Genomic DNA, 26,929 nt, shown 5'->3' with positions numbered 1-26,929 from the left:
ATTAGTATTTGTGTCATTCTCAAAATATTTGGCCACGACTGTAGTCTTACAAGCATTAAKAAATATATATACTACAGTTCAAAAGTTTGGGCCTACTTAGAAATGTCCTTGTTTTTGAAAGAAAAGCAATTTTATTTTATTTGAAAATAACACCAAATTGATCAGAAATACAGTGTAGACATTGTTTATTGTAAATMAKTATTGTAGCTGGAAACTGCAGATTTTTTTTAATGGACTTCTTTTGGCTCATATCCTGTTAACGGGATCGATTTGACAACAGCCAGTGAAACTGCAGGGCGCCAAATTCAAACAACAGAAATCTCATAATTAAAATTTCTCAAACATACAAGTATTATACACCATTTTTAAGATAAACTCGTTGTTAATCCCACCACAGTGTCCGATTTCAAAAAGGCTTTACGACGAAAGCATACCATGCGATTATGTTAGGTCAGTACCTAGTCACAAAAAACACAGACATTTTTCCAGCCAAAGAGAGGAGTCACAAAAAGCAGAAATAGAGATAAAATTAATCACTAACCTTTGATGATGTTCATCAGATAGCACTCATAGGACTTCATGTTACACAATACATGTATGTTTTGTTCGAGAAAGTTCATATTTATATCCAAAAATCTCAGTTTACATTGGCGCGTTATGTTCAGTAATGTTTTGCTTCCAAAACATCCGGGGATTTTGCAGAGAGCCAAATCAATTTACAGAAATACTCATCATAAATGTTGATGAAAATACAAGTGTTATGCATGGAATTAAAGATATACTACTCCTTAATGCAACCACTGTGTCAGATTTCAAAAAAGCTTTACAGCGAAAGCACACCATGGAATAATCTGAGTACAGCGCTCAGGCACCAAAACAAGCCATACAGATACCCGCCATGTWGTGGAGTCAACAAAAGTCAGAAATAGCATTATAAATATTCACTTACCTTTGATGATCTTCATCGGAATGCACTCCCAGGAATCCCAGTTCCACAATAAATGTTAGTTTTGTTCGATAAAGTCCATAATTTATGTCCAAATACCTCCTTTTTGTTTGTGTGTTTAGTCCAGTAATCCAAATGCGCAGGCACTAGGTCCAGACAAAGTCAAAAAAGTTATATTACAGTTCTTAGAAACATGTCAAACAATGTATATAATCAATCTTTAGGATGTTTGATCATAAATCTCCAATAATGTTTCAACCGGACAATTTTTTTATCTTTAGAAATGAAAAGGAACAGAGCTCGCTCTCACGGCCGCGCGCCTGACTTAGCTCATGGCATTCTATCAGACACSTGATTCAAACAGCTCTTATTTGCTCCCCCTTCATAGTAGAAGCCTGAAACAACGTTCTAAAGACTGTTGACATCTAGTGGAAGCCTTAGGAAGTGCAATARGACCCCATAGACACTGTATATTGGATAGGCAAAGACTTGAAAACCTACAAACCTCAGATTTCCCACTTCCTGGTTGTACAACTGATGTACAACACATCTGGCACAACTGTTGTGATACAACAGAGTTTGTCTGCATAAATCTAATTACACAAGTGTTGTGGAGACACTGCACAATGGTTGTGTAAACATTTTGTGTGCAGACAAACTCTCCATTGTATCACAAAAATATCAGTTGTACCTCAGTTGTTCAACCTGAGTGTGTATGMGGTCTTTGTGGGTGGGGGGAAGCTGCGTATCCTCATGCCTCTAATCCCTATCACCTCAAAGATACAAACCTCAGAGTTAAGGACTGACTGGTCTACCAAATGTTGTTGTTGAACTACGACATTTATTAAACACAAAAAAATGGGCTTCTGTAGGCTAGATAAATGTAGATACGGTCTTACTGTATGATCAAGATGGGACCCCTTTAAGTTGTCTTCAGTGTCACTTACAAGTGGGAATAGGGGAAATAAATCCTAAGCATGACTTTTGAAGGAAGTATCCCTGTTGTGTTTAAAACATTTAATGATTGTAAGCCAAGTAAAAGTATATGCGGTTTTGAATAGAAATAAGAAATGTGAAATCGATGTGAATATGGATGAAGCAAATCCTTGATGGTGTTTCTGTTGTATTTTTTAATACCATTCATTGTTATTCAGTGGTGATATAGAGGTGCTAACAATTTGACCACTTTCTGTGTCAATCTAGTAGCAGAGCTTTCATAGGCTGGGCCATAAGCTGGGGTGGAGCCAAGCTTTGGGGGTTGTTCAGTTGCATGTAATGCAGGACAGTTCTTCAATTAGCATGGGACATGTCTCAAGAGGGGAAGAGAGGGAGAGGGTCTCATGCTTATCCTGCCCCCTTTCCTGCAGTGGCACTGCACAGCTGAGAGAGAGAGTTAGAGAGACAGCTGAGAGAGAGAGTTAGAGAGGGAGGGAGAGAGAGAAAGAGAGAGGGGTGGTTAAAAAAACACTCAGCCAGAGGCTGTCTCATCATTAGTCCCTTTATCCTACTGGAATACATTTCTTGCAGGACACATGTGGTTGCTGCATCTTTGTGTGTGTGGATGTTGTTATTTTCTTTCTTCTCCGCTATACTTCTGTCCTCGGCCTCTCCCTCTCACTCGCTCTCTCGTTTCCTCTACCCCTCCCATCATCTCAGTCACCCAGACACAGACACACGCACAATCTCGCGCAGTGGGCAGGCACGCGCGCACACACACTCACACACACACACACACACACCCTTTCTTGAGGTTCTGGGAGCAGCGGCAGCTGCGGTGGTTAGCGTTGAAATACATTGGCCGTTGACTGGAGTTAGCTGCAGCTCTGTTGGTTGAATGAATGGATGATCCAACGAGCCTCTTAGGATTGGATTCTCGTATTGGATTTTCACGAGAGAGGAGGATATCTATTCTGGGATTTGTTTTATTTCTATGCGCTCCATTCTATGCGCCTTTTTTCTCTCCCCACCCTTTCCAGGTGTGGTGTCGTCGAGGACGAGCGGGTCTTGCGCGGTGGATTTGGCCTCCGCTACACTGCAATCTGTAGAGTTTTTCAGTGGAGGTCAGGGTAAAGGGCGCTATTCTTTCTCTTTTTTTTCCTCAAAGGGGGGCTCTTTTGTTTTCCGCCTATAGCTCCCATGGTGAATTGAGCTATTGTCGGAGAACAGCCTCTACAGCTAAGCTGCCGATTCTCTACCCATCTATTCCCTCTCCTCCCCCTCCCCCAATTCCCCTCCACCTAAAAAAAACTCCATTCACCTGAACCAACCCCCCTCCAACCTTCCTTTCCCATACCTCCATCTCTCTTCGCCATCCTCTCTCCTTGCCTCCCATGCCCCATTTTCTTCATCCTTACCCCTGCCACCCCCTCCCCTTCCGCAGCATAGCGGCTACGTAATGCGCCTCCCAACGCATGCGAACAGGGATGCTACAAATGGTGGTTCGGACTGATCGCTAACATAAAAAAAGGGTGATGCCTGGCGCAACCACCACCGCCGCAATGGATCAGCCCGGGAAAACACAGCAGATGCCAATCCACCGCAGTCTGGATTGAGAGGCGGCTGTAGTAGCTTGCCTGTGGATGTGAATGACTAAACGTGCGTGTGTGTGTATGCAAGCGTGCACGCTGGTCCTCCGTCATGTCTCTCGCCTGATCCCTTGCACGGGGCGACCCTGCTGATGTGGGGGAGGCACTAAGCCTCAGGTTGGCCTCCCCCCGAACCCAGTAGTAGCCCCCGTGGCAGGCCGCTTGCCCCTGGGGGTCGCTATGAAGAATACCCGCAGCACCAACCTGCGGCGGGCCTGGCCCAGTTCGGACCTGTCCGAGCGGCAGCCGGAGCGCACCCGCTCCCGGAGCGAGAAGGACTTCCGTCTCCAGCAGAAACACCACCACACTCCCCCTCCTCCACCGCACATCTCACCAGGCCCCCCCCAGGGCTACCAAATGCCAGGTGAGTCTGACAGCAAGCCCCACCACAACCACTACCATCCCTAACTCACCAATTTGTCTGATGTTGGCAAGCGTGTGTAAAGTTGTACGTAGGGGTGAGGGTTAGTAACGTCTCGGTTTCTTCCCAGACAATATTATTCTAAGACTACTATGGGGTTTCTATGGATATGGAATATGTGAGGACAAAGGGTAGAGTTTGTGAGCGTCTGTGTTCTGTAATGTGAAATATATTTTTTAAGTTGAAGTGACATAGTTAAAAGGGTAAAGACAATATTGGAATTGAATAGTCCCAGGCAAGGATATTGCATCATGGCGGTTGATTATTTATTAATTAGAACGTTAATATTAGGATTTTAGTACAACCAAGGGCCGAAAAGGGAAGCAATGGGATGTTGTTGGAGCTAAATCTTTGAAACCCTCTCATCACATAGGTTTTTCTTTCCCCTTGATTCATGGGTTGAGSCGTAAGGGATCTGCATATCCATATGGCATGCATGTTTCTGTGAGATGCTTGTCCATCTAGTATTGTTGTGTGAAGTGTCAGATAGGACTGTGATATGGGGTATCAGTGAAAATGTAGTTCATGGTCTCTGTTTTTAATGACACCGTGGTACATTTTAAAGGGATATTTCAGCAAAATTGCATATTTAGATGTTTGTTTCCTTACCTTAAAAGCAGTCTATGTACAAGGATTACAATCCACACGTTGCTTTTGTTTAACCTCCCCCGGTTAGCATGTAGAAGTCATCCCAAAATAATTTAAAACCAAGTCATTGTTGTGCAATTCAATTAATTTTAGAGATGTTTTGGCATGAAATATAAAATATTCTAAACGGGGAGTTTGATTTTCATTGGCGTGACTTGTTTAAGTTGTAATGTTACATCACAGACTAACTAGCTACATGATCTCCTTGCTTGACAAGCTAGCTAATTTATTAGCCAGTGTTAGCTAATTTATTAGCCAACATCAGCGACCTATACTGAACAAAAATAAAAACGCAACATGTGAAGTGTTGGTCCAATGTTTCATGAGCTGAAATAAAAGATCCCAGAAATATTCCAAAAAGCGTATTTCTCTCAAATGTTGTGCACAAATTTGTTTACATCCCTGTTAGTGAGCATTTCTCCTTTGCCAAGATAATCCATGCAACTGACAGGTGTAGCATATCAAAAAGCTGATTAAACAGCATGATCATTACATAGGTGCACCTTGTACTGGGGACAATAAAAGGCCACTCTAAAATGTGCAGTTTTGTCACACAACACAAWGCCACAGATGTCTCAAGTTTTGAGGAAGTGTGCAATTGGCATGCTGACTGCATGYATGTCCACCAGAGTTGTTGCCAGAMAATTMAATGCTCATTTCTCTACCATAAGCTGCCTCTAATGTTGTTTTAGAGAATTTGGCAGTACATCCAAACAGCCCCACAACCGCAGACCACATGTAACCACGCCAGCCCAAGAACTCCACATCCGGCTTCTTCACCTGCGGGATCGTCTGAGACCAGCCACCTGGACAGCTGATGAAACTGTGGGTTTGCACAACCGAATAATTTCTGCAGGGATTTCTAAGGGAAGCTCATCTGCGTGCTCGTCGTCCTTACCAGGGTCTTGACCTGACTGCAGTTTGGCATCGTAACCGACTTCAGTGGGCAAATGTTCACCTCCGATGGCCACTGGCACGCTGCAGAAGTGTGTTCTTCAAGGATGAATCCCGGTTTCAACTGTACCGGGGAGATGGCAGACAGCATGTATGGCATAGTGTGGGCGAGCAGTTCGCTGATATCAACGTTGTGAACAGAGTGCCCCGTGTTGCTGTGGGATTCTGGTATGAGCAGGCATAAACTACGAACAACAAACAAAATAGCATTTTATCGATGTCAGTTTGAATGCACAGAGATACCGTGACGAGATCCTGAGGCCCATTGTCATGCCATTCATCCCCTGCCATCACCTCATGTRTCAGCATGATAATTTATGGCCTAATGTCGTAAGGATCTGTACACAATTCCTGGAAGCTGAAAATGTCCCACTTTTCCATGGCCTGCATACTCCCCAGACATGTCACCCATTGAACATGTTTGGGATGCTCTGGATTGATGACAACTGGACCRTGTATGAATACTTCGCTCCTACCTTCCTTGAAGTAATCACAGATCTGAATTGGTTGGATCTGTGAAAGTAATAGGATGGCACCTTACTTACACGTATATTTGTGTGTACCTCGAGAAAACAAGGAAGTAAGGATGCATTTCTAAAATATTCAAACAAGTTTCTGGTGGTTCCTGTCAACTAAGAAAAATATAGTTGACAATACAATAAAACGCTGTCTTTGTCTGACATTTAAGTAACGTTCATTTTCAGTTCTATATGAAATAGTTTAAAATATGTATTTTACAGACGTTATAATGACAACTCTGCCAGACTTCCTATTGACATCCAGTTTAAGGTGTAAGTGAACATTTTAAAATGTAGACTTTAGAGAGATTAAAGTATGGAATATTTATTATTGCACTTATGTTAGCCTTTTTCAAAGCTTCTGAACTGGCAGTGATCATGTTCAATGGGTCAAATCAAGGCCAGTCCATTTGGGACTAAATGGACCAAACATAGATAACTATTTTTGGGCCAAATCAAGGCCAGCCCAAAAATCAACAGCCCAATAAAGGCCAGGGTGGACCAACCTCATTTCAACCAATAATCAATGTCCATGGACGTCCTGTGTCAGTCTGTACTCACTTGGTGGGTGTAGATGGGTGATCTGTAGAAACAGAAAGCCAAACCAGCAATTAGGTAGGTGAAAATAAGTCCTTTTTAGGGATCTCAACTATGAATCTCATTGGATGGTACTTGAATAATTAATGACATGTAACAGGATGAATTTGAATAAATGACATATGATAATCAACCTTTACTCACAGAACTTTCGTAAGACTTCGTAAGACAAAGAATAACTTTGACAGGGTTTCTCACCCGTCAACTGATTGTTGTTAGCTGATTCAGAATTTGAAAAGTCCCCAAAATCATAGAGGAAATAAGAACTGTACTAGCCCCTTTTTAGTTGTGGGTAGGCCTACCTCTGTTGAAAGTAGAACCCCTTTCACACCAAAATCTGGGTCATAACTATGTCAACTCTAACCCAGAATTTTGTGTGGCCTACTTGACCCCATTCATACTAGCCTCGGCTCCCAGGTTTCGCTCATGTTGTTCTTAAAAGCCTGGGGAAGTTTATATTGAAGAGTAGGTATGAGTGGTGCTCTGATTGCTTGTGGCTGCTGGCTGATTGGTTGTGAATAGATGTGATTTTTCAAAAACAACCACCACCCTATCCTCCTTCATTCTTCAGAACTGCAAATTATCCAGAGTAAGCTACAGTGCTAGCAAGCTATTATTTAGAAAATTAACATTTCAGCAATTGTTTTGGTTGCAATTTCACTACCCCAGGTCGGAACTAGAGAATATGATTGACTATTTGGTTTCCAATCTCCCGCCTGTTTCACCCTCTAATCCTCTGACTGACAATAACTTTCAGAGGCTTTCATACCAAAGGTATCGCTCTCTGTGGCTGACCCGAGGAAAACTCTAAAAAGAGTGAATACTCACAAATCCCCGGCCCAGATGGCATCCGAGTGTGTGCTGACCAGTTGGCGGGCGTCTTCTCTGACATCTTCAACCTGTCCCTGTCCCAGTCCCAGGCTGTAGTCCCCACTTGCTTCAGGGAGATCGTCATCATCCCAGTGCCCAAGAAAACCAAGGTGCCATGCCCGAATTACTATTGCCCCGTCGCACTCACCCCTGGCATCATGAAGTGCTTCGAGAGGCTGGTCATGGCCTACATCAAGGCCAGCATGCCAGGTACACTGGKCCAAATCCAATTTGCTTAGCGCTCAAACAGATCCAATGTAAATAGTCCGGGTGGCCATTTGATTAATTGTTCAGAAGTCTTATGGCTTGGGGATAGAAGTTGTTAAGGGGCGGTATGCGAATTGGAGTGSTCTAGGGTATCCGGGAGGWTGCTGTTGATGTGAGCCATGACCAGCKCTTTATGGCTACCAACGTGAGTGCTACGGGGCGGTAATAATTTCGACAGGTTATCTTCACTTACTTGGGCAGAGGGACTATGATGGTTTGCTTGAAACATGTAGGTATTACAGACTCGGTKAGGGAGAGGTTGAAAATGTCAGTGAAGACACTTGCCAGTTGGTTCGCACATGCTTTGAGTACACGTCCTGGTAATCCGTCTGGCCCCGCGGCTTTGTGAATGTTGACCTGTTTAAATGTCTTGCTCACATCGGCTACCGAGAGCGTTATCACACAGTCGTCCAGAACAGCTGGTGCTCTCGTGCATGCTTCAGTGTTGCTTGCCTCGAAACGAGCATAAAAGGCATTTAGCTCGTCTGGTAGGCTTGCGTCACTAGGCAGCTCGTGTCTGGGTTTCCCTTTTGTAATCCGCTTCTGGATGAGCATTTTCTTGTTTGCTTATGGCCTCATAGAGTTGGTTGAGTGCGGTCTGTGGTGGTAAATAGACGGCTCCGAATAATATAGATGAGAACTCTCTTCGTAGATGAGTTTATCATAAGGTACTAGGCTAGCTTTGGTGTACCAAGACATTTCTGGCCAAGACATTTCTAAGTGACCCCAAACTTTTGAACGGTAGTGTACATATTTAGCAGATGTTATTGTGGGTGTAGCGAAATGCTTGTGTTCCTAGCTCCAACAGTGCAGTAGTATCTAACAATTCACAGCAATACACACAAATCTAAAAGTAAAAGAATGGAAGTAAGAAATATATAAATATTAGAATGAGCAATGTCTSAGTGGCATTGACTAGAATACAGTATATACATATGAAATGAGTAAAACAGTATGTAACATTATTAAAGTGTCTAGTGTTCCATGTCTATGTACATAGGGCAGCAGGCTCTAAGGTACAGGGTTAAGTAGACGGCTAGTAATATCWTGTTATGCTATGGATGGTTTTGGGGGAATTATGTTGCATATCAATCCATACATTTTAACAAATGTTCTCAGCCATAAACAAGCATAACGGACGGCAGCACCTGCTTGACCCCTGCGTTTCGCCACCCTCCACCGATGGGCCCCTAGTGGTCCCAGCATACCMTTCTATGGTTGCGTTTCAATTCCCCTCTCCATAAGTGTGCATTTCTACACTCCCCATCATGGATCTAAAACATTGGACTGGTGAAAGAATAGGCTGGAGAGAGTTCCACTATTGTTCTCACACCAGACCACTCCTTTTTAAATCATTGAGGAGACACTTAAYATGGGGACACTTGGGGACACTTAAGATGAGGCAAGGTACTTTAGATGGCCATGCTGGGTATAACATATTTTTGCCGCACTTTTTTGCGGCAAAAAAGTATTTAGTCAGCCACCAATTGTGCAAGTTCTCCCACTTAAAAAGATGAGAGAGGCCTGTAATTATCATCATAGGTACAGTTCAACTATGACAGACAAAATGAGAAAGGAAAATCCAGAAAATCACATTGTAGGATTTTTTATGAATTTATTTGCAAATTATGGTGGAAAATAAGTATTTGGTCAATAACAAAAGTTTATCTCAATACTCTCATCTTTTTAAGTGGGAGAACTTGCACAATTGGTGGCTGACTAAATACCTTTTTGCCCCACTATAGGCCATAAAATAACAACAATCGGAAACTATTCAATGATAAATATTAAAATACATTGCCCTCAAAGTATTCACACCCCTTCACTTTTTTCACAGTTAGTTGTGTTACAGCCTGAATTTGAAATGTATTAAATTGAGATTGTGTGTCACTAGCCTACACACTATACCCCATAATGTCAAGGTGCAGTTATGTTTTAAAATGTTTTTATAAATTCATTTAAAAATGAAAGCTGAAATGTCTTGAGTGAATAAGTATTCAACTCCTTTGTTATGGCAAGCCTAAGAAAGTTCAGGAGTAGAAATGTACTTAACATGTCACATATTAAGTTGCATGGACTTACTCTGTGTGCAATACTAGTGTTTAAACGGAATAAAGCTAAGCATAGGCAAAATCTTGAAGGAAAACCTGGTTGTCTGCTTTCCAACAGACACTGGGAGACAAATTCACCTTTCAGCAGGACAATAACCTAAATCAAAAGGCCAAATATACACTGAAATTGCTTACCAAGACGACATTGAATGTTCCTGAGTGGCCTAGTTACAGTTTTGACTTAAATCGGCTTGAAAATCTATTGCAGGACTTGAAAATGGCTGTGAAAACTTGACAGAGCTTGATGAAAAAAAAATCTATATTTTATTATCCAGATTTTATTATCCAAATATTTTACAATCCAGGTGTGCAAAGCCCTTAGAGACTTACCCAGAAAGACTCACAGCTGTAATTGCTTCCAAAAGCGAATCTAATATGTATTGACTCGGGGGTGTGAATACTTATGTAAATTAGATATTTCTGTATTTCATTTTTTATCAATTTGCTATTTAATACATTTTGAATTCAGGCTGTAACACAATKAAATGTTGAATAAGTCAAGGGGTATGAATACTTTCTGAAGGCACTGTAAGCACTGCAGAAGCAGATGTGCTTGTAATCTAACATTTGACTGTCTGTTTGTCTTTGTGAAGTAGAGCTGGGCCCGGTTTCCCAAAAGCATCTGAAGGCTAAACGTTATTTCTGGCTCAATTCTTGGCTAGGACCGTGTGGACCTGGGCCCCAGCTGCAGCTGAGGCGTGGGTAGAGAAATGAGGCCATGGTAGTGCTGTGGTGTTAGCCAGCCCTCTCTGTAGTAATACGTATAGAGGAGAGGGAGGAGGCTGCGTGTGAGTAAGCCCTTGTTCCCCGCCTCCAGTCAGCTGTTTGAGTTGTAGAAAATCAGTCAGCCACTAAGATGACGCCTCTTAAGCCTCTGGAACGGGTACTGTATATCTCTCTCTCTCTCTCACTCTCTCTCACTCTCTCTCTCTCACTCTCTCTCACTCACTCACTTCGGGCCAAATCCTAATTACAGTTACGTGCAACTCGAATGCTCATTCAAATATTCAATATACAGTACATCAATAAAGGATTCGTTGTCTCTCTCCACATTCATATACTGAACGAGGCTAAACATAATCACCCTCATTCTGGCCATCCTAGATGCTGACATCAATGACTAACCTCCTGTAGGATTTCCTCAGGATGATTGTATACAAGGGTAGCAGAGAGGAGCTTGACATATGGAAGCATTAATAGCTCTCTCTTCTCTGCATTCTTCAAACATGGACTGTGTACAGGCAGCAGAGTTGTCATTGTTGATGTTCTTAGTAATGACAGTGCAAGAACCCAGTTGTTACTGTACAAATTACGTTATTTTGCTTTTACGAGAAGCTGTAAATTCTAGATGGCATCTGAAAAATGAAGGAAATTTGGTCAAATGTGACAGGTGAATAATAGAAACACTGGTGTCCTGTCCGGCAAGAATAAATTAATGAATGCAAAGCTTAACTGCCCTGTTTTAGTCATTGGACCTGTGTTAGCCTCAATTACTTCTTGTGGATGAATTACCTGACGCATTAAAACATGGGCTGTGAAACAGGAAATGTCGGTACAATTTTATAAATGTCGACAATTTGTTCATTCGACATGGTGGGGTCTTTTTGGTATGTGGGAATTTAACAGAAAAATACATTTGTATGTGCACTACATCATCACGCACAGCCCGTATTGTTTAATGCAGATTTTTAAATATTCAGCCTGAAAATCTGTCGCCAATTGGATGGAAATTCACCTAATATGGTGAAAATAGTTTTGTTCTACCAGTTTTCATCACTAGCTAGGTTTCCACCCACAAAAAAAAATGTGCATTTACCAGAAGTAGTGTGTTTCCATCAAACTGGCTTGTTGCGAATAGCAAGCTGTGTGTAATGAATAAATACTTWAAAAAAATACTTTGTCCTATAACTTTTCATTTATCGAATAAAAACAGAAGTTCTTTGTATTTCTATCCCATGTTTTATTTTGTCAATGGTTTTGCCACAAAAAGCCTTGCGATAAATGGCAAATTTGCCCATGCACTCTTGCCAATAGCTCGCAGATATAGTGCAGAGGGTACATTATGAGATTATGGATAAGAGCAACATAATATTTATTTTTCAAATGGCAGCCAAACACAAATTAAGCATACGAATTAAGACCCTTGATATTTATTGGAAATGAGCATCAATCTCATCACCGTGCACTTTCACCACCATGTGAAGTTCATCATTTATTTCATCTGTAGCCTAATAAATTGTGCATTCTTTTCCAAGTCATAGTCAGTGGACCACACAGCATCAATTGACTGTAGTTTACTTGACAGTTATTCTATCAACAATAGAATAAAAAAAAAGCTTTTCCACTGCCGTTGTCGCATGATCTATTTCACTGACTAAAAAATCATTCCTCCCTGTTGAACGTACATTGTTTTGTCGACATTTAGGGAAGTTTACTGTTTCCGTCATACCTATAGTGATTTTTTTCATTTATTTATCCGACACGTACTTGACTGGTTGTATGGAACATGGTTATAGTCACATAAGCATTCGGTCCATTTCCAATATATCATTGGGCTGTTGATACTGTATGAGCGACACCAAGGATAAATAGTATTTATTGGTGGACTATATATACCAAACATTAGGAACACCTTCCTAATATTGAGTTGCATCCCTGCCTTTTGCCCTCAGAACATCCTCAATTTATCGAAACCGTTCCACAGGAATGCTGGCCCATTTTGACTTCAATGCTTCCCGCAGTTGTATTTATTAGGGATCCCCATTAGCTTCTACCAAGGCAGCAGCTACTGTTCCTGGGGTCCAAACACATTAAGGTACTTACATCACACATAAAACAAAATATAAATGGTACATAATAAGACATTATTACACCACTACATATCTACAATACAAAATGTATAATACCACCATACAACAATATTACAATATACGTGTGCTAMCGCTTGTGTGCATGCGCCTGTGTCTGTACCTGTGCGTGTGTGTGTGTGTGTCTTCACAGTACCCACTGTTCCATAAGGTGTATTTTTATCTGTTTTTAAATCTGATTCTACTTCTTGCATCAGTTACCTGATGTGGAATAGAGTTCCATGTAGTCATGCCTCTATGTAGTAATGTGCGCCTCCCATAGTCTGTTCTGGACTTGGGGAATGTGAAGAGACCGCTGGTGGCATATCTTGTGGGGTATGCATGGGGATCCGAGCTGTGTGCTAGTAGTTGTCTAGTTGGCTGGATGTTCTTTGGGTGGTGGACCATTCTTGATACACATGGGAAACTGTTGAATGCAAAAAACCCAACAGCATTGCAGTTCTTGACACAAACCGGTGRGCCTGGCACCTACAACCATTCCCCGTTTAAAGGTACTTCAATATTTTGTCTTGCCCATTCACCCTCTGAATGGCACACATACACAATCCATGTCTCAATTGTCTCAAGGCTTAAAAATCCTTCTTTAACCTGTCTCCTTCCCTTCACCCTTCATTTGGCTCCGAGTGGTGCAGTGGTCTAAGACACTGCATCTCAGTGCAAGAGATCACTGCAGTACCTGGTTTGATTCCAGTCTGCATCACATCTGGCCGTGATAGGGAGTCCCATAGGGCGGCGCACAATTGGCCCAGCGTCGTCCGGGTTTGGCCGGGGTAGGCTTCATTGTAAATAATAATTTGTTCTTAACTGACTTGCCTAGTTAAATAAAGGTTCAATWAAAAAAAAAAAAWTGTTTTACTCTGACTGAAGTGGATTTAACAAATTACATCAATAAGGGATCATAACTTTGAACTGGATTATCCTGGTCAGTCTATGTCATGGAAAGAGCAGGTGTCCTCAATGTTTTGTATACTCATGTGAAAATGTAGAGTTTCCATCAACTTTGCTCGAGCGCAGTGTAAATATCAAAGAACACCACCGTTCATGGGCAGAGTAGTGGGTGAAACCATTCACTTCAGGAAAAAAGTGTGATATTAATCAAGTTTCCGTTTATTATGTGTTGTCGAATTCATACAAATATTTACTGCAACTGTAGTAGCAATACGAGAGGTCTTCAGATTMACCTTTTTTGTATTATTTTCCTTGAAAGAAGAACTAGTGGGTTTTCTCCACTATTTGGAAAGTTGGTCTGCCTGCTCTTCAGTCTGGGAGCAGGTTCGTGTCTCCTCCCTCTGTACATAAAAACAGTTTAAAACTGTATAACACAATAGTGTCTTTTGAAAACTGGTTAATATATCCCAAAGTCAATAGCGAATGGGATTATGCATATATTTATGTTGCCGTTAATGTATTTAAAACCTATTTCGGCAAGTTAACCAAGCTATTTTTACTTGACCTTTTATTTAACTAGGCAAGTCAGTTAAGAACAAATTCTTATTTACAATGACGGCCTACCCCGGCAAAACCCTAACGACGCTGTGCCAATTGTGTGCCACCCTTTGGGACTCCCAATCACGGCCGGTTGTGATACAGCCTGGAATCGAATCAGGGTCTGTAGTGACATCTCTAGCACTGAGCTGTAGTGCCTCAGACAACTGCTTGAGAGAATGTGTGTGCATTACCGTTGGAGAGCTTTGAAAAAGGGGGAATGCCGAACTTGATTGTGATTGGTTACACCTCCCTTGTCTCTGCGAGGACTAGTTAACTTAGAACCGGGCTCAGAGTATTCACGCTTGGGTTTCTGAAGGCTTATGCTTTTTAATATGGTGGGATCTGGCTAAATGTGTGGTGAGAGAAGGCAGGGATATTATATAGGGGAGAGTGGAGCTCAATTTATCCCAATCTCCCCGACAGATGAATCTCCTTTGTGCCTCCTTAATTGACATGGCTTAAAAATGATAGCGCTATTTTAACCATATGAAGCYATACTAGTTCTGGGAGGAGACTCAGTCATCAGGTGACAGCCAACTGGTGGAACGGGACAGAACGCCCACAGCATCAGCTGAGCTTGGCTACCATTCAGATTTGGTCAGTTACTGAATCCCGGGGCTGTATTATGTAGGAGTGCTGCTCTAGGATCAGTTTAGCCTTTTAAATCATAGTGATTATAAGATTATTATGGACAGGAGGGACTGGATTCTAGATCAGCACTCCTACTCTGAGACCCACAGTTCATTCACTGACTCTTGTCTGTTTCTCCCTACTGCAGGTGATGTGTCTCCCATCAGCATGTCTCCTATCAGCCAGTCCCAGTTCATCCCACTGGGGGAGATCCTGTGTCTGGCTATCTCAGCCATGAACTCTGCTCGCAAGCCCGTCAGCCAGGAGGCCCTGATGGAACATCTCGCCACCTGCTTCCCAGGTAAAGTAGCTACAGGGTGAAATTTATAGCGTTACCCATAGACTTACAGTCATTGCGCTATCTGATAGTATCTGCAGTGGGGCAAATGCAAAACTAGCCCAAGAACAATGTCTAGGGGCAACTTCACCCTATACAGTAGGCCTATACTACACCCCAAGGCTGTGTTGATTAGGCACAAAATGGAAGAAGCAAACTGAAATAGGGAGGAACTGACTTGCCTTCTCCAATAAGTAATGTTCATTTTCATTTTCCATTGTGAAATATTTTTAAACACTTTCTGTTGCGTGCCCTAATTAACACAACCCCTGCAACCCCCTAAAAAAAACACACACACACACACAATGTCCTTATGGTAGTGTATGCATTCATGGCCCATTGATAGTTGTTGAGAGGCAGTTTGTTAAAGGCATTCAAAATCCCTGTCCCCTTCACTCATTCCAGGGTTCTGAAAACAGATCATAATACCACGCTGCAGCACCATGTTTTAAATACRTAGCAAAAATATAAACGCAACATGCAATAATTTCAAAGGTTTTACTGAGTTACAGTTCATATAAGGAAATCAGATAATTGAAATAAATAAATTAGGCACTAATATTTGGATTTCACATGACTGAGAATACAGATATGCATCTGTTGGTCACAGATACCTTTTAAAGAAAAAAAGGTAGAGGTGTGGATCAGAAAACCAGTCAGTATCTGGTGTGACATCTCCTTCGCATGGAGTTGATCCGGCTGTTGTTTGTGGCTTGTGGAATGTTTTCCCACTCCTCTTCAATGGCTGTGTGAAGTTTCTGTATATTGGCGGGAACTGTTGTGCACGTCAATCCAGAGCATTCCAAACGTGCTCAATGGGTGACATGTCTGGTGAGTATGCAGGCCATGGAAGAACTGGGACATTTTCAGTTTCCAGGAATTGTGTACAGATCCTTGTGACTTGGGGCAGTGCATTATCATGATGAAACATGAGGTGACGGCGGCGGATGAATGACACAACAATGGGCCTCAGGATCTRGTCACGGTATCTCTGTGATACAAATGTTATTTGTCACATGCGCCGAATACAACAGGTGTAGACCTTACAGTGAAATGCTTACTTATAAGACCTCAACCAACAATGCAGTTTTAAGAAAAATACCTACAGAAAATAAGAAATTAAAGTAACAAATAATTAAAGAGCAGCAGTAAAATAACAATAGCGAGGCTATATACAGGGGGTACTGGTACAGAGTCAATGTGCGGGGGCACCGGTTGGTCAAGGTAATTCAGGTAATATGTACATGTAGGTAGAGTTATTAAAGTGACTATGCATAGATAATAACAGAGAGTAGCAATACAAATAGTTTGGGTAGCCATTTGATTAGATGTTCAGGAGTCTTATGGCTTGGGGGCAGAAGCTGTTCAGAAGCCTCTTGGACCAAGACTTGGCGCTCCGGTATCGCTTGCCATACGGTAGCAGAGAGAGCAGTCTATGACTAGGGTGGCTGGAGTCTTTGACAATTTTTAGGGCCTTCCTCTGACACCGCCTGGGATAGAGGTCATGGATGGCAGGAAGCTTGGTCCCAGTGATATACTGGGCCGTACACACTACCCTCTGTATTGCCTTGCGGTCGGAGGCCGAGCAGTTGCCGTACCAGGCAGTGATGCAACCAGTCAGGATGCTCTCGATGGTGCAGCTGTAGAACCTTTTGAGGATCTGAATACCCATGCCAAATCTTTTCAGTCTCCTGAGGGGGAATAGGTTTTGTCGTGCTCTCTTCACGACTGTCACGTGGAGAGGTATACGCCCACTAAAAACCACTTAGCACCTAGAGTGATGGAGTAGCCACTATTCCCACGAAAAATGAGTGATGTAGGCAAAAACAGTGGCAGTGATAGCCATGGAGAAGGAGCAGCTTCCAACAAAGAAATTATTGATAAAAAGGCTTCAACTGTTTCAGATATTTGGAAGTGGTTTGGCTTTTTGAAGTCCGACAAAGAGCAGAGCAATGTTCGGCGTAAATTGTGCCGTAGACAGGTGGCTCTGGTAATACGACAAACCCTTTTCACCTTTTTGAAGCAAAATCACTTTGGAACATGCAGAGAGTTTGTTTATGCAACGGTATTGATAAACGCCCCTCAAGCACCGGCCAATCTAGGGATGTTCGCCCGAAGCAGTCAACACTGACAGCGTTTATGCCCTACGAGCAAACATCAAAAAGTCACAAAGACATCACAAATGCTAATATACATTGCATTGCTAAGGACATGTTACCAATTAACACAGTTGAAAAGGAAAGTTTCAAGTGGCTTTTCAATTTAATTGAACCCAGGTACGTGCTCCCTGGCCACAAACATTTCTCTCAAACCGCACTGCCTAAACTACGCCGAATGTAGGGAAAAAGTTGAGGCTCAAGGCAGATTTGGCGTATTTTCCTACTACTACCGATCTGTGGTCTAGTCACACGTCAGAGCCTTATATTAGCCTCACTATCCACTATATTGACAAAGAGTGGAATCTTCAAAATAAATGCCTTCAAACATCATACTTTCCCAACGACCATATGGGTGAAGCTATAGCAGAGGGGCTCATTGATGCTCTCGCCTCCTGGGGACTCAGTCAAGACAGACAAGTCTGCATTACAATGGATAGTGGTGCGAATGTGGTGAAGGCAGTCGGGCCAAATGGACCCGACTGCAATGTTATGGACATCGTCTGCGCTTGGCCATTGGTAAGTAACCTTGTCAATTGTGTATATTGAAGTGATTGGTTAGATGAAACTAAAATGTGCTTTTTTTCATCTACTGATTCAAGTTAAATATTACATTTGTACATAAATAAAAGGGATTATTGTGATTTTGTCTTGATTTCTCTTAGAGYGAGTGGGTAGAGACAAACGGGTGGATCGAGCAATTGGAGTGTGTAAGAAAGTGGTAGGTGCCTTTTCCTTTTCGTGGAAAAAGAAGAGAGACCTGGKAGTTGCTCAAAAAGAACACAACCAACCCCGGCACAAGTTGGTGACAGAGTCGCCTACCAGGTGGGGATCACTTCAAAAGATGGTGCAAAGAGTACTGGAGCAGGAGAAAGCCATTTCACAGGTATTGTGCAGTGGCAAGAAGACCCGGCACTTAGCTCCCACCTACACAGATATAGATGTTCTTAAGTCCATCAACCGGGCATTGACCCCACTACTAGAATTCCCAGATGCTCTGTCTGGTGAGTCTTATGTCAGAGTGTCTTACCTGAAGCCAGTACTACACCTGTTCAATACAGAGGTCATGAAACCTGATGATGGTGAAACAGAGCTCACCATCAAACCATCAAAACGATAGTCATGGACTATCTGAATGAGAAATAGGATGACCTAGCCACAGATGACCTCRTGGCCTCGTTGGTCGACCCTCGGTTTAAAACACATTACATCAAAGAGGAGAAGGTGGGCCACATAAAGGCAAGAGCTGTCTCAAAGATGGTCAATGAGGGACATGCAAAACCCAAGCCCGGCACAGGGAGATGTTGCTGCTGCTTCACCACAACTGCCAGCTAAAAAGAGAAAGTCACTGGGCATTTCTTTCAAAAAACCTTCTTACTACAGGTCTTACTGAAATCCAGCTGGTAGAAAAGGAACTCAGCTGCTACTGTCAGTCTCCTGATGCTGACAGTGAAACCAATCCACTGGACTGGTGGAAGATCCACCAAATAAACTTTCCCAAAGTTAGCCACCTGGTAAGCGCTACCTGTGCATTCCTGCYACCAGCTCCCCATCAGAGCGTGTTTTTAGCACAGGTGGCAGCATAGTGAAGGGATTTAAAGCCAGCGACCGTAGACAGACTTGTCTTTCTTTCAACTAACCCGAGTTCAACTGTGATGTGCCATTAGGCTAACAGTTATAATGCATATTGACTTGCACTGTTAGTTTTTTMGATTTTTAATTTCTTGTTCATAACTTAGAGCTTTAAAGAAAATTGGAGTTAATGTTATTGGTGAGTTCTTCTACTTCTGACAATAAATAAGAAGCATTAAAGCCTTCGGTTTGTTCAGGCAGGCTTGAGTCTGAAGCAGATATGCACCTTTTAAACATTATTTGTTTAATTTCGTGATAATTACCGTTATTGAATGAAAAAAAWATATATATATCGTGATAATTTATTTGCCATAACACCCAGCCCTAGTAGATAGTGTGGTCTACAGCTTATCATGAGATACTCTACCTCAGGCGAGCAAAACCTCGAGACTTCCTTAGATATCGTGCACCAACTGTTGTTTACAAATATACATCAACCGCCACCCCTTGTCTTACCGGAGGCTGCTGCCGATGCAGTGTAAAACCTGCCAGCTGTATGTTATTCATGTCGTCGTTCAGCCACGACTCGGTGAAACATAAGATATTAGTTTTTAATGTCCCGTTGGTAGGATATACGTGCTTTTAGTTTGTCCACTTTATTATCCAGCGATTGTACGTTGGCCAATAGTACCGATGGCAAAGGCAGATTAGCCGCTTGTCTCCGGATCCTCACAAGGCACCCCGATCTCCTTCCGCCAAACCTCAGTCTCTTTCTCCTGCGAATGATGGYGATGAGGGCCTGTTCGGGTGTCTGGAGTAAATTCCTCTCGTCCAACTCATTAAAGAAAAATTATTTGTCCAATTCAAGGTGAGTAATTGCTGTTCTGATGTCCAGAAGCTCTTTTCGGTCATAAGAGACGGTAGCAGCAACATTATGTACAAAATAAGTTCCAAACAARGCGAAAAAACTAACAAAATAGCACAGTTGGTTAGGAGCTCATAAAACYGCAGCCCTCCCCTCCGGCACCATTATCACAACATGTCATGGCAGAGTTTTCAAAACAAATTGCCACTGTGTTCGTTGTCCGTAGCTTATGCCTGCCCATACCATAACCCCACTGCCCCTCTATTCACAAAGTTGACATCAACAAACCTGCAGTCAGCATGCCAATTGAACACTCCCTCAAAGCTTGAGACATCTGTGACTTTGTGTTGTGTGACAAAACTCCACATTTTAGAGTGGCCTTTCATTGTCCCCCGCACAAGGTGCACCTGTGTAATGGTCATGCTGTTTAATCAGCTTCTTGATATGCCACACCTGTCAGATGGATGGATTATCTTGGCAAAGGAGAAATGCTCACTAATAGGGACGTAAACAAATTTGTGCACAAAATTTGAGAGAAATACACTTTCTGTGCTTATGGAAACTTTCTGGGATCTTTTATTTCAGCTCATGAAACATGGGACTAAGCTTTCAATGTTGAGTTTATATTTTTGTTCAGTGTAATTGGAGTACATTTTTTGTTCCATGTAGCCTTTTGTTTCTTTTCTGTACTGGGCTTTTGTAAGACTACTCTGTCACTTTCCACATGGCTCCTTTCCAAGTAGGTAAACTTTCTTTTAAATTCAGCATCACTTCCCTCCATGCAGATGTCTTAAAACTGAGTTTAATCTCTAATTGTGTCATGTTGGTATGGCAACTAACAAAGTGTGATGTAATGTCATGCAACAGTGAGCTCTTACTAGTAAACGCTTATGTTGAGCTTTATCCAGAGGGCCTACTTTTGTGTTTGTGATTGTATGGTTAGRTAAGGACATGGGGTGGATGGAGGAGGGATACAGAGTYGAGTAAGCTCTGGCTCTGTCTCGGTCTGGCGTCTCTTGTCTGTATGACACAAGGCATTGGTGAGGCAATAGGAGGCGATAGAGTCATAATAGGGACGGATGCAACACTAACTGCAGTCAAATATGAACTGTTATTCTGAGGCAGATTCATTAATCTGATAAATCTATTTAAAAAAATAAGTATAAATGGTTATATAATTTGCAGTAGAGTTGTGCACTATCTTTACAGATTTATTGACTTACTCAGTTTACTAAGAGGAATTGCCTCTCATAAAGGCAAGGCTCAGTTCATTAGTGCTATGCAATGGTTTCCATCTGTAAAATGGAAATACTAGAATAAGTACTAGAAATAAAGCTACCGTAGAGTTAAAACTGGTCTTGCTGWTTATGGACTTTTGTGAAAATGTATGGAAGATGTTTAACCCTGACAGGGATAGATTACATTTTGGATAGTGAAAAAAAGTGAGTTAAGTTCAACTTAAATTAATTCAAAAAATMGTCATGTTTATATAGGATTAACTAGATGGTAATTGTACATGAAGTACAATTGGTGGGACTTGCTTTAACGCTTTCAACGMTTTTTTGTGGCAGTGGTAGAAGTTTAAAAAGTTTTACTTGACTATTTAAAGAAAAGCAGTTACATATTGTCAAAGTTAAATGTAGTAAAATAATTGGTCTATATCAACCTATATCAACTTTGACTATATCAACCATATTAATTCAGATTGTGGGGAATAAATGTCAAAACTACAGTCTAAACTACAGTTGTTGCGTGTGAAATCTAAAAGAAGAAATCAATCACATTTATTTATAAAGCCCTTTTTACATCAGCAGATGTCACAAAGTGCCTATACAGAATCGCAGTCTAAAACCCTAAACAGCAAGGAATTGTTTAAATTGTACCTTTATTTAACTAGGCAAGTCAGTTAAGAACAAATTCTTATTTTCAAGGACGGCCTAGGAACAGTGGGTTAACTGCCTGTTCAGGGGCAGAACGACAGATTTTTACCTTGTAAGCTCGGGGATTTAATCTTGCAACCTTTCGGTTACTAGTTTAACGCTCTAACCACTAGGCTACCCTGCAAAAACCCCTGGTTTTTGCTCTGACATGCACTGTCAACTGTGGGACCTTATATAGACAGGTGTGTGCCTTTCCAAATCATGTCCAATCAACTGAATTTACCACAGGTGGACTTGTGGTCATTAGTTGTCAGTAGTATTTTTGTAAATAATTGTGTGATTCATTAGTTGTAGTCAGTAGTTGTGTGTTGTGTCAGTAGTTATGATCAGTAGTTGTGGTTGTGGTCAGTAGTTGTGGTCAGTAGTTAGTGTGTGGCAGTAGTTGTGGTTCAGTAGTTGTGTGGTCAGCAGTTGTGGTCAATAGTTTAGTGATTGTGGTCAGTCGTTGTCGTCAGTAGGTTTTGGTTATTAGTTGAGGTCGGTTAATGTAGGCGGTAGCTGTGGTCAGTAGTTGTGTTGGTCATGGTCAGTATGTGGTCAGGAGTTGTGTAGTTCAGTAATTGTGTGGCTGTAGTTGTAGTTTGTGTGGTCAGGAAGTTTGGGTCAGTAGTTTAGTGATTGTGGTAGTTAGTGTGTGGTTGTGGTCAGTATTTGGTTGGGGAGTTGTTGTGGTTGTGTCAGTAGTTGTGTCAGGGAGTTAGTCTTGTAGGTGTGTTGTGGTCAGGAATTCGGGTAGTAGTGGTGGTCAGGAGGTATGCTCAGTAGTTTGCTCAGTAGTTGTAGTTGTAATTGTAATTGTGGTGGTTCAGTAGTTGTTTCAGTTCGATAGTCGTGGGTGTGGACAGTGATTGTGGTCAGTAGTTTTTGGTCATGTAGTTGGGTTCAAAACCTAGGAAGAAATAGTGAGGAACCAGGCTCTGAGGGGTGGCCAGTCCTCTTCTGGCTATGCCGGGTGGAGATGATAAGAGTATATGGCCATTGGGGTTGCAGGGTAGCCTAGTGGTTAGAGCGTTAAACTAGTAACCGAAAGGTTGCAAGAACAATCCGAGCTGACAAGTGTTAAAAATCTGTCGTCTGCCCTCCTGCAGTAACTCACTGTTCCTAGGCCAGTCATTGGAAAAAGAAAAATTGTTTCTTAAACTGACTTGCCTAGTTAATAAGTTAAAATAAAATAAGGCTAGATTGTTCTTCAAGATGTTCAATATTCATAGATGACCAGCAGGGTAAAATAAGAAAGACATAGACAAAGCGATCTTCTGTCAGAAGATGGGAATAAAAAGCAGGATCATGTGGACAACACTCTTAGGAAAGCAAAGCAACTCTGAATCAATCATGCTTGTGGGTTTCAATAAGTAGATGCACGATTTACATTTGTTAAAACTTTCAGTGGTGACTGAAGTATGAGTTGAATGACTGTAATGATTAGAAAGTAGGCCATTATTTGGGTAGAGAAATATGATGACAGCTCTAGTGATGATAAGTTCTTTTAAAATATTTTTGTGATTGATTATGAGAACATAGTAGAATACAGTGCATTCGTGAAAGTTTTCAGACCCTTGACTTCTTCTAAAATGTGTGTATTGTAAGTGTTGTTTTATCTACTGCCGTTCCATAATCTCACAATGACATTGAACTCTGTTAAATGTGATTTATAATAATATGCAGTGACTCGTGTTTTGATCAGTAGATAATTTGGGTGCAAATTAAAGAGAACATTTAAAAATTGTACTTGTCGGATAAGGTATTTCAGACCTTTTACGCAGTACTTTGTTGAAGCACTGCTTTGACACAGCGTTATGACAGTCTCTTTTCGCAGTTATTCTTGGTGTTGAGGTGGATGTGATAGATGCTTTACTTTAGTGGGAGGTTATCCCCAGTTCTTTCTTGCGAGATATTCCTCGCACGTCTCTGTCAGTGCTGGATGGGGAACTGTTTAATTGGGTCGTCTGAGCTATCTAACTATGTTTCAGGGGTTCTCTTCCAGGAGTGCTTGTATCCGACTCGAAGGTTTAGAAGTCCGGCTATGGGAGTGTGTCTGGCTCGCACGTCGAAGGTATCTAGTTTGGCATGATACTGTCCTGGCGTAGGGAGCTACTCGCTTGGGGTTGTGTCTTATTTGGTGTTGCTAATATTTAGTGCGTTTATGGTTTGTCACTGTTGTGTTATAAGGAGACCTGTTTTACATCGCCAGCGGAGTGTCTCGCGTTTGGCTGCTGTCGCGTCTCTTGTTCAGTTTGTTTTCATCTAATTGAAGACTGCCTGTACATTTGCTCCGTTTCATTCTTGTGCCCTTCTGATCCAGAGTTCGTAGTCTCCCAGTCCCCTGGCCGCGTCTGAGATGACCATACAATACGCGCTGCTGCATTGCATGTTTATGGCTTGCCAATCACCGAATGTCTGTCACCGGTTGTGGCCAGGTTTTCGCCTCTCAGGGTGTTTTGGTGTATGTTCTTTTTGGGGTTGTGTTTTGGATTGTTGTGCAGGATTCTAGAGCCAGGAGGGTAGTCTGAGATCATTGGATGTTTCTATCATACTCAGATGATTCTTTCGTGTGTTCGTACTGGGTGTGTCGTGAGTTCAAGGAAGATGCGCTGTGTAAGGAGGGAGGCTTGAGATGGCCCTTTGTGGTGAAAAGCGCCGAAAGTAGAGGGGCTGTCCATGTGCGGCGTTTTTCTAGAGTGAGTGGAAGGATTCCGTCGTGTGTATTCCACTCTAAACTCTTATTTAAAGAGTCTTGTGCTGTATTGGTTGAGTGCAGGTGAATCAGATGAGGTATGGGTCCTATTGCAGGGTATGAGTGGTGGTTTGGAGTTGGTTTCATCTCCTATCTCTCATGCATGATATGTATACAGCTGGAGCTGCATTGTGTTTCAAGTTGACCATCAATGGTTCTCTTGTTCTGTTCGAGCTTCCTGTTCTAAGAGCACTCTCTTCTCCCAGTATGTCTAACAGTTTTGGGTGTTTGTTTTTTGTTTTTTATAAGTAGTCTGGTGGTTGTAGGTTTGTTTATGGTTGTTTTGTGTCTGATTCCGGGCACGTTCTTGCGTCTAGGAATGAGTTCTTGTTTTGTTTGCCTATGAACGAATGGCGTCTCAGCTTTATAGAGAATCTATGGTGAGTGGCTCATCTGTGTTTATGAGGATCCTCAGAGTGCTGCAGACATTATGTTTCTCTTGATCCCTATAGATCTGTTGCTCTCGACCACAATCCTGTTTGTGTGAGCTTCTACTGGACAATTGCTTCAACCTCATTAGCTTGGTTTTTGCTCTTACATGTCAGCTGTCAACTGTGGGACCTTATATAGACAGGTGTGTGCCTTTCCAAATCATGTCCAATCAACTGAATTTACCACAGGTGGACTCCAATCAAGTTGTAGAAACATCTCAAGGATGATCAATGGAAACAGGATGCACCGAAGCTCAATTGAGTCTCATAGCAAAGGGTCTGAATAGTTATGTACATTTTTTGTCTTCTAAAAACCTGTTTTTGCTTTGTCATTATGAGATATTGTGTGTTGATTAATGACAAAATATTTAATCAATTTTAGAATAAGGCTGTAAAATAATAAAATGTGGGAAAAGTCAATGGGTCTGAATACTCTCCGAACTCACTGTATGTAGACCTACTGATAGCTAGCTTTAGGCTAAAAGTACATTTTCTGAAGAAAATGTGGTGTGTGGTGCCAGCTTCTTTTGAAGTATGTATGGTTTGAAGCATGTTATAGTAGTGGTAGTGTCTGCAGTAGTAATGATGGTGACTGATTATAGTTGGTAAAAGTAGGTAGATGAAAAGATAGGATAGCTTGAACATATGAACGTTGGTTTGGTGTATCTCGCTTGAATGGTTCAAGAGTTACTGGTGGTGATTTATTTGATAGAAATGTATGCAAATGTATATAGTTATAGTTGATACAACTTTTAAAGAATTTGAAATGAGGATAGCCTGAACATGTGAAAGATGGTGGTAGTGGTTTTTATTATTTATTTAACTGGTCAAGACAGTTAAGAACAAATTCTTATTTACAATTTACCCCGGCCAAACCCTAACCCGGACAATACTTGGCCAATTGTGCGCCACCCAATGGGACTCCAATCACGGCCGGTAGTGATACAGCCTGGAATCGAACCAGGATCTGTAGTGATGCCTCTAGCACTGAGATGCAGTGCCTTAGACCGCTGTACCACTCGGGAGCCCCCTGAGTGACTGGTTATAGTTGAAAAAGTAGATAGATGAAAAGATTGATTGAATGATTTGATTGGTTTATAGGATAGGACAGCCTGAACATTGGGTTTGTGTCTCTAGCTTGAACTATTCAAGAGTTACAATTATTGTTGTTGGGTATTATATGCTAATGTATTCTCATTTAAGTAGTTATAATTTATAGTGGAGACCAGAGCTAGTGCGAACCAGAGCTAGCTAGCTATGCCCAGGACCAGAGCTGGGGTCAGAGCTAGTGCAGACCAGATCGGTAGTTGTGGTCAGTAGTTCTGTAGTTCTGGTCAGTAGTTGTGTTGCAGGTTCTTTGGACCCTACAGTATAGACATGGTCAGTAGTTGTGTGGTTGTGGTCAGTAGTTGTGTGGTTGTGGTCAGCATTTGTGTTTTTGTGGTCATTAGTTGTGTGGTTCAGTAGTTTTGTGATCAGTAGTTGTGTGGTTGTACTCAGTAGTTTTGGTCAGTAGTTGTGTGGTTCATTGGCTGTGGTCAGTAGTTGTGGTCAGTCGTTTTGGTCAGTGGTTTGGAAAGTACAGTTGAAGTCAGAAGTTTACATACACTTAGGTTGGAGTCATTAAACTTGTTTTTCAACCACTCCACACATTTCTTGTTAACAAACTATAGTTTTGGCAAGTCGGTTAGGACATCTACTTTCTGCATGACACAAGTCATTTTTCCAACAGTTGTTTACAGACAGATTATTTCACTTATAATTCACTGTATCACAATTCCAGTGTGTCAGAAGTTTACATTAGATGGCATGATGAGGAAGGACAATTTTGTGGATATTTGAAGCAACATCTCAAGACATCAGTCAGGAAGTTAAAGCTTGGTCACAAATGTGTCTTCCAAATGGACAATGATCCCAAGCATACTTCCAAAGTTGTGGCAAAATGGCTTAAGGACAACAAAGTCAAGGTATTGGAGTGGCCATCACAAAGCC

At 41.8% G+C, this 26,929-nt stretch overlaps 1 protein-coding gene across 1 annotated transcript in view; it reads left to right on the top strand.

Moving 5' to 3' along the window:
- Nucleotides 1–2,409: 2,409 nt before the first annotated feature.
- Nucleotides 2,410–26,929, top strand: part of LOC112068698 (storkhead-box protein 2-like) — a 46,763-nt gene continuing 22,243 nt past the window's right edge. Inside the window, exons 1-2 of the mRNA XM_024135896.2 lie at nucleotides 2,410–3,895; nucleotides 15,051–15,203. Coding sequence (XP_023991664.1) covers nucleotides 3,712–3,895; nucleotides 15,051–15,203 — 337 coding nt within the window. The 5' untranslated portion in view covers nucleotides 2,410–3,711. The remainder of the gene's footprint in view (nucleotides 3,896–15,050; nucleotides 15,204–26,929) is intronic.

The sequence above is a fragment of the Salvelinus sp. IW2-2015 genome, unplaced genomic scaffold (genome assembly GCF_002910315.2).
Source record: "Salvelinus sp. IW2-2015 unplaced genomic scaffold, ASM291031v2 Un_scaffold649, whole genome shotgun sequence".
NCBI classification, from domain to species: domain Eukaryota; kingdom Metazoa; phylum Chordata; class Actinopteri; order Salmoniformes; family Salmonidae; genus Salvelinus; species Salvelinus sp. IW2-2015.
This window is presented reverse-complemented; position numbering and strand designations above follow the sequence as displayed.